Below are 14,297 nucleotides of genomic sequence, written 5' to 3' on the forward strand. Positions count from 1 at the left end.
ACTACAGTAAAGTAGTAGTTTATATTATAATTACATATTTTCATACACTGTATTAATGAATAATGTTAATTTTATAGGCGGCATCAATTCCACTTCTTATTAGCCATAAGGATGTGGCAGCTGAAGCAGTAAGTAAAATATGCATTATTTTATTACAATATTTTTTATTATAATATACTTCCAAAGGCAAATTACTGACAAAATGACAATGCTATGGGTATCAGTGGCTGGATCTCAATAGAGATACAAAAAATAGTGAAAAGCTAAATCAAAACGATAAAGTAAAACAGCCAGAAACATCAGCAGAGCTTTCGGGCAACACTAGCCCTTCATCATTGCAAGTGTTATAATATACTTATATATAAATTCCTGATAAAAAACACTCCCAGTTCACTCAGCTGTACCTGGTTGAAACATACTAATGAAGATAAGGTGGCGTGATTTGGAACTGCCCACCCTACCACACAACACTGAGGCTTACTTAGTACAATGAGCTAAAAGCTCAGAATGAATACGGACTCACCTTTACCAGCAGCAGCATACTATGAATTTAAACATTCAAACAAATTATTTCATATTTCAAACTAGGTCACAGGAAGTGGAAAGACACTGGCTTTTTTAATACCAGTGTTAGAAATATTACTCAGAAAAGAAGAACCAATCAAGAAGATGGAGGTAACACTTTCATTTTCATAATGTTTTCTTGTATTTTATTGTTTTGGAAATTAAAAACTGTATAATATTGTAAAATTGTTTTTTATTTTCAATTCATGAACTTTTCTTGTATTTTATTGTTTTGGAAGTTGAAAACTGTGGCAAAAAATAAATATTGTAACATTTTTCTCTTTTTTCAGGTTGGATGTGTGATCTTAACACCAACACGCGAACTCGCTATCCAGATCAACGAAGTGTTAGCAAACTTTACGGCCAACCTGCCTCAGTTTTCTCAGATGTTGATCATTGGTGGTAATAAGCCATCTGATGATATTAGTCATTTACAGTCAAATGGGTAAGTGTTGGATCTATCAGGAATCCTTTTCCCCAAATATCCAACCAGCGTTAAGCTCTGTCTACACTATCAAACTTTATGTGACAAAAAAATGATGATGTGCCCATATATGGACATGATGATGTCATATCACTACCATATTCGTGCACATCACACTTTTTTTATCAAACTAGTTTGATAGTGTAAACAGAGCTTTAGTCAAAAGTTCAACCTTTTGAACTTTTAGTTAAACTAAAAAAACGTCTGTTCACCATTCTATGTATCCAGTGATTTTGTCTTGACATCACCTAGACAGGGGAAAATAATAAGTAAGGGAAACAATTTCAGAAATTGAGTAATTTAATAATTTACCATTTTTACCAACTAGCTATGGTTAATGGTTTTAAATTTGTATAATGCAAAATACAAATAGTCTCTATGCACTGTTTAACACAAGTGTAAAAAGAAAGTTATTGTTATTGTTAAACCAGGAAAAAGCCTAATAAACCACACAAATTGACCAAGACAACAGAAAAAAGTCCGAAAACGGAATCTCACATGACCACACTGTTTCACTAACTTGTCAAGACAAGCTATCTATTTATTCCCAAGTGTCATAATGATGTGAGAATCTGACTATCCTGCCTAACAAACAATAACATCAATGTACCATCATATTCTGAAATATGCAGATGAAGCATTTGTTTACTTTATTTTTCTCTCGGTAGAGCAAACATTATAATTGCAACACCTGGTAGATTCGAGGACTTGTTAGAAAGACGCAAGTCATCATGTAACCTGACCGTTATGCTGAGGTCACTTGAGGTGTTGATTTTAGATGAGGCTGATAGGTTGCTTGATATGGGATTTGCAGGAAGGTAAGAGAGATAATGACCACAAAATTCAAGAGCAGATCCGAGGGGTATGAGGTTTCATAGAAGCCCTTCACCCTCCCCCATCTTCCAAATTCTTTCCATTCTTTTTATTTATAATCTGCCTGAATGAAATTAAATGAAGAACATACTTACTTATTTAGTAGTCATTGGTTGAAGGTACACACCTAATTGGTGACAGTGGCTTAGGCTACTTTTGTGCTTTCAGCTAGTGACTATGATTTTATATTTTCTCCTTGCGTCATGTTTGTTTAATTTGTTGATTTGTATTATATTTTGTAAAAATGTATCCTTTGCCTGAATAAATAATAATAATAACATAACATAAAAAATGTATTACAGTACAATGAAACATTTAAAACTTTCTTTGCTATATAAAATGTTTTATTGTGTTTTTCATTTCAGTATAAACACAATCTTAAGTCACCTTCCAAAGCAGAGACGAACTGGTTTGTTTTCTGCAACACAAACTGATCAGGTTGAGTCTCTGATCAGGGCAGGTTTACGGAATCCAGTCCGTATCACTGTTAAACAGAAAGCAAATTCATTAGCTGTAAGTAATTATTTTTTCTTGACTACAACAAAATATAATAATGTTATTATATTAATTGATTTATTGTTTGGTCTTTTATTTCAGTTACTTGCAAAGATTATAGCCTATAATCAGGCGCAGATTTAGGCGGGGGCTAAACAGGCTTTAGCCCCCCTTAAAATTTAACTTTTTAAATAAAATATTGACTATTTTTATTTTTCTTCAACCTGACGGATCGTTTTTATTATTTATGAAATATTTAGCGCCCCCCCCCCCCCCTAATCTATAATGCTGGATCCGCCCCTGATAATAAGTAATAACCATCAGAAGTTTGTATATTACAAACACAATGAAACAACTATGCATGTATGTACAGTATGTGTGTACAGTAGAACCCCTCCTTTGTAACACCCCTATTAAGGGGACACTGTCCTGAGGTGTCCCCCTTCTATTTATAGCTCTTTCTTTATATGATGTCCGTACTTGTAATAACAAATGAATTTATTTGTTTTTATTTTAGAATGAGCAAAGAACACCATCAACCTTAACAAATTATTATACCGTAAGTGTTTATAATCTTTACCATTTCAACTGGTAGTATTTAATTGTAATTAAATAATAAATTTAATGTAATTTCATTAATAATTATCTTTATGCTGTAATATCAAACTTGTTATTTTAATATTTATCAATTTTTTTTATTATGTACTAAAGTACCTTTTTAAAACTTTATTTTTAGATTTGTGAATGTGATCAGAAATTCAACTTTCTCGTTGGTTTTCTAAGAAAATTTAAGGTAACATTGACTGAATATTTTGTGTCTGTTTGTACTAAATACATTTGAGATAACAAATATTTAATTTTTATTTAACTTATAATAGAGGATAACCTCCCAGATGAATAAAACAATGGCAACTGATATTCAGTGACTCTCGTAAAAAAATAAAATATGCAACAAAATTTAAGAATGTGAAAAAAAAGAACTTATGCCTAGATTACAAAAGTCTTACTAAAAAAAATCACATTTAAATTGCTTATTAAGTAAATTTCCGGTATATCAAAAAAAAATATATATATTTGATTTTCAGCATTTAAAACACATGGTATTCTTTAGTACATGTGCAGAGGTGGAGTATTTTGGACGAGCTTTAGGTGTTTTAGTCAAAAACACAAACGTATTATCTTTACATGGTAAAATGAAAGGGAAAAGAGCAACAGTATTTTCAGAGTTTAGAAAGCTGGAAAGGTAAATACCACAGATTTCTTTTTAATTCTTCATCTTTAATAATCCATTACTATTCCAAGTACTGTAAGAGCTATACACATGATAGGGTTTGTTAATTAAACACATATTCTTATGCTCTCTCTACACTATAAAACTTTATGTGACAAAAAATGTGATGTGCCCATATATGGACATGTCATGATATCACTACCATATTTGGGCACATCACACTTTCTTTGTCAAACTAGTTTGATAGTGTAAACAGAGCTTTAACAAACTCTATGGTCATCTTGAGTCTGTTCACACACTGTCTGTTCACATGTCCTTAAACAAACGCAACTATTTTACAAAAACACATTATTTTATAGTTATTTGTTGATATTCTCAAAAAAGAGCTACCATCAAGTTTAGTCAGTACCTTGAAACAGATTTTAATTATAATATACACACTATATGATATATCCCATATTATGTAATGAATTAATTTTTTTGATTTTAGTGGTATTTTGATTTGCACAGATGTGATGGCCCGTGGTGTTGATATCCCAGAAGTCAATTGGGTTTTACAGTTTGATCCACCTAACAATGCCAGGTAAAGACTGAATGATTCATTGTGATTATCTTCTATTTTGCTATTGCCAAACAATGTATGCAATCTGTTGGTAGATCAGTTCAACTCTCAGTATTAACTTTCAAGCTCTGTGTACACTATTAAACTAGTTTGATAACAAAAATGTTGGTAGTGATATTACATCATCATGTCCATATTTGGACACATCACATTTTTTTGTCACATAAAATTCGATAGTGTAGAAAAGTGTATACTGTATATGACAAAGTATAATCTCAGGAATAAGCCCACCCCATAATTTAGGCTAAATTTGGACACAAATGTTGGAATCTTAGTATAATCCCATGCTCGGGTATAATCCCACTCTTTAATTTATAACAATTTTGGAACACAAAAGTATAATACCATCCCTAATTTTTTCCCCAAATTTCATACTTACGATTGGTAAATAGATTGGCTTTTTTAGTTAATTTTTAATTTTGTCTTTGATTTTTAAGTGCTTTTGTTCATCGTTGTGGGAGGACAGCTAGGATAGGTAACACAGGTAATGCGTTACTATTTCTATTACCAACAGAAGACACGTATGTGGAGTTTATTCAAATTAATCAGAAGGTACGTGATCCAGAATTTTAGAAAAGATGATTTTTATTTCATTCATAATTTATTGCAAAACAATTTTTTCTCTAAATCTTTGGAATATGAATTAAGATTATTTTTGTCAGGTTCCTCTTCAAGAATATCATGATGCTTCTGATATAGAAATGATAGATATTCTTCCAAAGTTACGCAAGATGGCAGAGCAGGATCGGTAAGTTCTAAAGCCTTTTATGTCATTTTGAATATTGAATCATACTATAATGTTCTGTTCGCAGAAACTTTATTTCCTAAAGGCTTTTAAAACTGTAGAAATAACAACTTTCTGTTATAACATTTATATAGCGCTATTTCGTGAAGATCAGAGCGATGTTACACCTTTTCAACAACATTCTTCTCTCCTATGGGTCCCATCGTGTCACCGGCAGCCAACAACGGCGCCAATACATCTGTCCACAACAATGGCTCAGTTTGTGAACTAGTACACCGGGTAACCCCCTAATTGTCTCGAAAGAAAAATTGCAATCACAACTTATTAAGCAGAAAAGACTACCACCATGGCTCTGTTAATTGACCAATCATATATGCCAGTTTGAAGCCACACCCCCTACTCAGTCACACACACATCACTATGCCTGCGTTGTAGCATGTTGAGCATATTAACTAGAGCGTATAAATCACTTTCCACTGTATATAGACTGTTGAGAATTGTCAGGCCCTCTTTTTTTAATCAGTTTCTATTTTTAATTTGAAAATCACTTTTGTACGTCACACCAATCGCAATCAGTGTTTACACAAGATCCTGAATAATGTCTTCATAATTCATGTCTGGTATTACATAAATAATGTCTTGTACTCAATAATTAATGTCTTGTGAAAAACGTTTGCGTAGGCCTATATTGCATTTTCAGAAAACATCCAGTTTTTAAAAACATCCAGTTTTCAAATGTAACTTTTAGCCCTAAATTTAAATTTTGGGCTAAAAGTCATTCAGTCGGATCCGTTCTGTAGTCACCAGCAGATAGACTTTCTTTTTCAGTGCTTCTATAAATAGATGACTAGTGGGTTAGAAGGGACAGCACTAGTAGACCAAATCAATTACCGGGAAATTACCTGGTATTTTTACAATACCTGATCTTACAAGTTAATATAAATTATTAATATTGTAATCAATACGTGAAATGGTATTGTAATTATCAGGAGCCAAATTTGAACTACAGTCAGCATTGCAAAATCTTATATTGAGCACAGTTAGTTTTTTTATTTATCGGGTGATACGGGAATTGGGTCACCACCAGGTCCAAAGTTTTTAGTGTTAAGCAACCCAATCCTGAGACAGTGTCAGGTGGGCAGTTTGACTGGGGGTGGTGTTCTATAATTTACACATGTAATGGTTGCGTGTGCTGTAAATTTTGAGTTAAACCAGCTGTTTCAAAAATCCAATTTTTCAATTACACCTTAAACCGCAAGCTTACTAATGTAAAAAGATGCATTAAATATGACATTGCTGGGTAGTTTACATGTGTAAATTTGCCTGAACAGTTCGTCTGGTTAGTCCCAAGAGTAATTTAGATTACACATGTAATTGAGTTTAAAGTCTGAACACAACCTTAGTGTCATTAGGGTGGGGAATATTTCTCTAGGGAAATATACTACTACTTATACTCATTCTGTAATTTGCTAAAATATATACAATATATTTTAATAAATTTGTTCATATCAAAAAGTTGCACATTTTTTGTGATCCCTGAACACGAGATGTTTTTTTTTGTTTTAATATTTATTTAGAGAAGAAAATAAAAAAAAATTTGAAAAGAAAACAAAAATTGTAAACTAGTCTAACCTTTATCTCATGTAGGAAGTAAAAATCCTTTTAAAAGCTTTTCTAAATTACATTAAGATAGACAGTGTTAAATGTTTATTTCATGTTTTTTGTAGATCAAATATTCTATAAGTTTTTCTAATCAGCTTACTGTCACCTATGCAGTCAATGTTTTAATATTTCATTGTCTGTTTCCTATAGTATATAAACCTAAAGTATACATTTTAATTATAGATAATGTAATTTTAAACAAAAACCCCTCTTTGTCATTTATTATTATCCTAATTGAAGGGTGTGTATATATTTCATTCTATATCTACCAATTTCATTGAAAATTAATTATTTAAAGTTTTCAAGAATATTGTAATGATAATTCAAGGATTAAGTAACAATGAATAATGCAGTGCTACGTATGAATTATAAGAGTGGGCTGACTTGCCACTAGCGTTATTTAAAACTATTTCAATGTGAATTGTAACATTCAAGGACTTGATATCGTTTATCTAAATTGATTAACAGAATATTGTTCAATTTCCTTTTGTGTAGTAAATGTGTCACAGTTCATATATTTTTTGTGCAGTACAAGTATAATTAGCTTGGATGCCTTCTGGATAAGTGACGCTTTTCACAAGTTCATCTGTAATTACCATTATATGCCTTCAAACCATACTTAAAAGTGTGTTTTATGTATAAACAAGATTGCTATGGGTTGTAGCCATTGTATCATGGTTGTTGAGTGCCTATACTGGTCTTGAGGATATTTTGTAGTGCTAATGTGAATTTCATCGTCTAAGATATTTAAATACTCATTAACGGTAGCTGCGAGATGTTCAATACAAATTAAGGATTTCTGAATTTGGAAAGCTACTTTATCAAGCTTATTAACTTCTACAGTTGTAGCAGAATTCCATAAAGGGTAAGCCAAGATAAGAGATGCTTCAAGAGAACATGTTTTGCTAATACCAAATGTACAAAAGTGTTGTAGTAGAAACTTGATTTAATGGTATCATTTGGCCAGCAGTTTTGAGAAATTTGATTTATAGTGTATAAGGAGGGTTGTAAGGTTTCAACCTGACCACTTTTCACAGAGGCCTTTGACAACCCAGTGACTTGAACAGAGATTATTCCAATTTCGTGAGACAACCGCATAACTTTTTTCCTTCTGGCTACATCACTGATAAGTGAAGAGTAGCATACCTGCTTTTATTGTGGCCAAGGTTGAACATTAATTGATACTATTAAAAGATCAAAATGGATGAAAATAGCACGGAACTCAATGACACAATCCCAGATTTAAATAAATTTGGTACACATGCTTACTACTTTTTTTCTGGAACAATTGGAACGGTAACATTTATCGGGAACTCCATCTTCCTAGCGGCGCTCCTAAAGACCAAGTCATTACAAGTCAAGACCAATATTTTAGTTGGTAACTTAGCAGTTGTGGACATTGTCACCAGTTTCTTGGTCATTCTCAGCAGTATTTTATACTACTATCAACCGTTTATTGTCTCAATTCAAGTTTCAATGATATGGTTGTGTATTTTGAATTTATCTCCTTTTACAATTCTTGTGATCGCTGTGGACAGATTTTTGGCTGTTGTTCATTCGCCCTTGACGTACAAACAATATCCAAGACCCTGGAAATATGTACTTGTGGTTACTGCTATGTGGACATTTACACTTATCTTGGTATGTGGTTCAATTGTCGCTGGACAATTGGGTTACGGAGCAGTCTATAAGGCCATTTTTATTATAATGTCAATTTTTGTTGCCATTGGCGCAGTCAGTTTATCCGTTGTTGCATATTTATACAGGAAGATTTTTAAAGCTCTCATTAGAAATAAGACACAGACAACGACTAGTCAGGTTTCAGAAGGGGGCAGATGTAGTGAAAAAAGAAAGTTAAAACTTGTTGTTTCATTTACAATACGCCTTGTGATTACATATTTACTTTGGTTGCCTTTTTTAATCGGCAAATCAGTGAAGTTATTTCAAAACAAAGATTTGTTTTTTAATGACAGTGACGTAAGTGAAGATATTATCTGTGACATTATTCCTTGTGAGGTATCGCTTACTGCGATTTGGTTGATTGTTGACGGCACTATCAATCCATGGATTTACTGGACTAGACACGTTAAGTATCGTGTGGCTATGAAATCTGTCTTGCTTTTCAGAAAGAAACCATCAACTATTAATGACGTATCAGCTTCAACAGAAAAACAGTAAATACATAGTGATAATAAAAACTTAAATAGCATATTGGATGTATAGTTGTGTCCAGCTTCATGGCTTAAATGTTTTTATTTAAAAATTTTGTTGGTGTCTAAACTGGACCCTGGATCAATATTATACAGCTGGTTACACCTTGCAGGTGCACCTAGGTTTGTGAATGCCGCTGCGTCTTGATGTATCACAGATTTTTACATCAACTAATGTAGAGACATGATCGTGATTGGTGATATGACGAAACTTTCATTTTAAACACTAAACATTGAGAAGGTTATGTTTGAACTTTTTACATTTTAACGCCACGGATCACCATACAACTTGCATTAGATAAGTAAGTCTACTTTTGTGAGTCTGAACGTAGCCTAAAGTATATGATTTTAATGGATAGAAAAAACTCTTGTAGATGTATGATTGAAAGAAAACATAAGCTCCATTCACACTCGTACATTTTCAACAGAGGATTGCACTGTTCAATTTCTTATATGACTTTCTATCATTTAACAAAGCAGCACTGTCTTCTACTGTACTTTGTGAAATGGAACAATGTGAATTATACCTTAAGGACATCCTCTATGAAAAATAGAAATGTAACATTGTCATAAATATATTACTGTATTATATAATGCATGTTTCTGTGAAAATTTATCCATCAAGTGTTTGCATTGATTTTATTTCCTATATTGATTTCATAATTACTGATATAAGTGCTACGGACATTAATAATCTACTTTATAGCTAAGATTGAATTCAGATCACGTTCCAGATTTATACAATATTATTACCCTTTATTGATTTACGAATACTTGTATGTAAATGAACTTTATATATGTAAATGAACGGTATGTGTACCTTACCAAAGTAGAAAATCTAGCACAACAAATTCTGAACTATAAGTTGGTTTACGTCCTGATAGACCCCAATCAATATTTTTCTATTTACAACATATCACCAGCAATTGTCATTTGCGAGTTTCTCATGCAAGCCTACTTTCTTGACTCCAAATTTAGACATGTGACCTATATAAAAAGATTATTCTGTCACTCAACCCCATAGGACAAGTAGTTTGGAGAGTAGACGTCACAATTTGGTATATAAAGGCCAATTTACACAGATGGGTGGTAATGGTAATACAAATATAGAATCTATGTTATTCCTTATGACCATTTACACACAACGCGGAGCTGACAGGCAGTTTCTGCTCACGATACAGATTTTACGTGGGACAAGCTACGTGGTTTTTCGCCTACTGTTACTGTTCATCTGTGTAAATTGGCCTTAATAAGCTTTTGCTTTGCGATGTGCTACGCTCGACATTAGTCGTTGTCTAGACCCACCAAGAATGTCTTAAGGAATCAAGGGATGAAGCACATCTTAATATCCCCCCCCCCCCTTCAAGGGTACAATGAGTTAACATGATGACATAACTAGTTCCTAGGTCATCGTAAATCGAAGGCTCCCTATGATACATATTTACCACATATCAAGAAACTATTGTCATTTGACTATGTTAAGTAACAAGTCGTTATACCACCATGCGAGTTCTAATAGTTGTAGTAGTAGTAATTTATAATCAATACTGCAATCTGTCATGAGCAAGAACAATTATTATTACTTACACGAGTTGTTTAAAACCAATACAATATTAAATACAATACAAATGATATAATAAAGTATAACCAAAGTACAATGTTGTGTTCTAGTTTTCTTTATATATCAGTACTGTTATATACAATATGATTATTGCTTTTACTATTATACATCTGTGTCTTGACATCTAAACAACATCGGTGGTTAAATTACAGAACTACGTTTTGAGATGGATGTAAATACAACTGATCCGAGTGATCTTGGAACCACTGTCTATTACTGTGCATCGGTAATGACATCAACGGTAACGTTTATAGGGAACTCCATCTTCCTAGCGGCACTCCTAAAGACCAAGTCATTACAAGTCAAGACCAATATTTTAGTTGGTAACTTAGCAGTTGTGGACATTGTCACCAGTTTCTTGGTCATTCTCAGCAGTATTTTATACTACTATCAACCGTTTATTGTCTCAATTCAAGTTTCAATGATATGGTTGTGTATTTTGAATTTATCTCCTTTTACAATTCTTGTAATCGCTGTGGACAGATTTTTGGCTGTTGTTCATTCGCCCTTGACGTACAAACAATATCCAAGACCCTGGAAATATGTACTTGTGGTTACTTCTATGTGGACATTTACACTTATCTTGGTATGTGGTTCAATTGTTGCTGGACAATTGGGTAACGGAGCAGTCTATAAGGCCATGTTTATTATAATGTCAATTTTTGTTGCAGTTGGCGCAATCAGTTTATCTGCTGTTGCGGTTTTATACAGCAAGATTTTTAAAACTCTCATTAGACATAAATCACAAATTGCAAAGAATAAATCTGGAGAAAGTGGCAGGAGTAAGAAGAGAAACTTCAAACTTGTTGTTTCATTTACAATACGCCTTGTTATTACTTATTTACTTTGGCTGCCTTTTTTAATTGGTAAATCTAACAAGTTATTTCGTAACAAAGATTTATTCTACAGTGACGTAAGTGAAGATATTATCTGTGACATTATTCCTTGTGAGGTATCACTTACTGCTATTTGGTTGATTGTTGACGGCACTATCAATCCATGGATTTACTGGACTAGACACGTTAAGTATCGTGTGGCTATGAAGTCAGTTTTTTACCTTAAAAGCTCAAAAGTCGGTCATGACACAATCAGTTAACAATAGCATTGTTTTATTGACTAACATAATTTAATTGTTAATACAACATGGCCTTGATTAATTTTAAGTAGTTATGCAGTACTTATTCAACTGCAGAACTTCAAACTCCAGCACTTATTAAACTTCAGAACCTATTAAACTTCATCACTTATTCAACTTCAGAACCTATTCACCTGCAGAACTTATTCAACTGCAAGACTCATTCAACTGCAAGACTTATTCAACTTCAGCACTTATTCAACTTCAGCACTTATTCAACTGCAGAACTTAATCAACTGCAGAACTTAATCAACTGCAGAACTTATTCAACTGCAGAACTTTTTTAAACTGCAAGACTTATTCAATTTCAGCACTTATTCAACTTCAGCACTTATTCAACTGCAGAACTTATTTACCTGCAGAACTTATTTACCTGCATAATTTTAACTGCAGAACTTATTCACCTGCAGAACTTATTCACCTGCAGAACTTATTTAACTGCAGAACTTATTTAACTGCAGAACTTATTTAATTGCAGAACTTTTCAACTTTAGAACTTATTCACTGTAGCACTTATTAAACTACTTTGCTCAAAAATTAATTTCGAAAGATGATGACAGTTTTTCAGTTGACATAATAAAGTGTAGTTACTGATTTGTTTGAATAAAGCCAGTTGGCTAATTTAAACATTCTGTTTCAAGTGGTTGTATCAATGATTATTATATCAGAACATTATTACCTGCAGTAATCAATATTATCATATGACATAAAATACTCTGTCAAATTGTAATTTTACGGATATAGATTGTCGTAACCGAGACATTTATAACAGCTAGTTATACACATTAAGTATCTAGCTGATGTACAAGTTATTAACGGGATGTACCTTTAGAAATCTAATATCGACTATAATACTTGATATAGATCATCAAAGCATTCTAATTGAGATCATACAGAATTTTTGATAATTTAGATTTCCTCGCAGAATAAGATGTGCGTTTATTGTTTGGCTATAAAAATGGTAGTTTACCAGTTTATAGATGTTTTTTCGAACATTTTCTTTCAATTAAACTGAACTGTAATCCAATGAAGGAACTACTATTGTGATTTGACTAGAAAATTATTTTGGATGTTTTGCTAATTAGTTGACCTGATTATGAATTTGAAATTATAATCTTTTATAAATTGGATTAAACAGTAGACTAGTTTCAGTAAGTTAATTATTTTTAGCCTTGAATTTGAAATGCTGATATAGTTAAAACTGTTATTCCGTGTAACAACTTGTCTCTTTTGACCAGAAAATTATTTTGGATGTTTTGTTGTTCTGATTAATAAATTGGTGAACTGCATTTTTTTTATTTAAAATGCTGATTGTTTATGAATTATTCATTGGCAATAAACTGCTTATCTGTCTTAAACTGAAACTGTAAATCTACTGACAAAGTCTTATGCAGACATTTGGTACTGTATTTGTTAATCAAGAGCACTGTAATTTTGAAATTCATCAATCAGTTTCAGCCAGATTTTTTTAGATATTTAAAATGGTTACAAACAGCTCCAGTGAAAATGGGACATCTAATTTGCATGCTATTCACATTTATGGAATGTTTGTATCTTTTTTTCTTACCATATCCGCAATCGTGCTCAACTCAATCGTACTGTATGGAATTTTCGTAGCGAAAAAGAAGAAAACAAAGACAGACATTTTAGTTATTAATGTTCTTGGAGTTGAACTTCTAACTGGTGTGTTGATCCTTGTTATCTGTATCCTTATGCATTTATATGGTAGAGAATTTTGCTTTTTGTATAGCATTCCAATCATCTTCAGTTCTGCACAGTTTCTAAGCCTGATGAGTCTACTGTATATGACTATAGATCGCTACGTAGCTGTTATTTGCCCTATGACCTATGCCACTCTCACCTGCAGAATATATGGACGTGTATGTTTGGCAACATTAGCTATTTCAGTCACGTTTGTTGTTACAATAGTTATTCTAGAGGTGATGAATGTCTTTATAAATATAAATGCAAATAATTTGTTTGTTGATTTTTTTGCATTTTTCGCTACAATTTTACTGATCATTGTGACTGTAATGTATGTTAGAATCTTCAAACGTGTACGTTTACAAGAAAAACGATTTTCCGAGCATAGTAATCGGATGCGTATTTTGTTGAGTAAGCAACTTGCGAAGACTTTTGTGTTTAGTCTCACTATTTATTATATATGTTTTTTCCCATATTTAATTTTTACTTTATTAACAGGACCAGCATCGGTAGGTAAATCGTATATTACTCACAGTGAATTTGCTATAATGCACCTGTGTTTGCTACGAGCTGTTACTAACCCAATTTACATGTGGCGCAATTTACCTGTATACAAAAAAACCATGAGTGATGCGTTTTACTGTAAAAATTGTTTTCACATGAGAATTAAGCCTACTAGTTTTACAGTCTCAACTTAGGTTACTTTATTGCTTATTGCTTTATTGAATTTCAATGATATTAGGATAATTTAATTATTATAATAGAGTTGAAATATTTTATTACTGTAATAGGAATGTATTGTTTATAATTTAATCAACTTTCCCAATATAGGACACACTTACAGGCAGGTCCAATATGGGTTTTCCAGTTTGTTTATTCTTATACTCAAGAACTATCATCAATATGTCACTCATGATAGATCATAGAGATATATAATATTTCTATGGATAG

At 32.4% G+C, this 14,297-nt stretch overlaps 1 protein-coding gene across 2 annotated transcripts in view; it reads left to right on the plus strand.

The window, feature by feature from the left end:
* LOC144835897 (ATP-dependent RNA helicase DDX55-like) overlaps positions 1-14,297 on the plus strand; it is a 44,998-nt gene that overhangs the window by 794 nt on the left and 29,907 nt on the right. For both annotated transcript variants that reach the window (XR_013611124.1, XM_078691018.1), the window contains exons 2-12: positions 78-128; positions 589-675; positions 855-1,009; positions 1,717-1,866; positions 2,287-2,434; positions 2,934-2,975; positions 3,153-3,209; positions 3,502-3,659; positions 4,138-4,230; positions 4,707-4,821; positions 4,932-5,017. Coding sequence is in view for 1 of the 2 variants with exons in the window: in XM_078691018.1 (XP_078547144.1) it covers positions 78-128; positions 589-675; positions 855-1,009; positions 1,717-1,866; positions 2,287-2,434; positions 2,934-2,975; positions 3,153-3,209; positions 3,502-3,659; positions 4,138-4,230; positions 4,707-4,821; positions 4,932-5,017 (1,142 nt within the window). In the remaining variant the exon portion in view is untranslated. The remainder of the gene's footprint in view (positions 1-77; positions 129-588; positions 676-854; positions 1,010-1,716; positions 1,867-2,286; positions 2,435-2,933; positions 2,976-3,152; positions 3,210-3,501; positions 3,660-4,137; positions 4,231-4,706; positions 4,822-4,931; positions 5,018-14,297) is intronic.

Source organism: Antedon bifida, chromosome 2, assembly GCF_963402885.1.
Source record: "Antedon bifida chromosome 2, ecAntBifi1.1, whole genome shotgun sequence".
In the NCBI taxonomy this organism is placed as follows: domain Eukaryota; kingdom Metazoa; phylum Echinodermata; class Crinoidea; order Comatulida; family Antedonidae; genus Antedon; species Antedon bifida.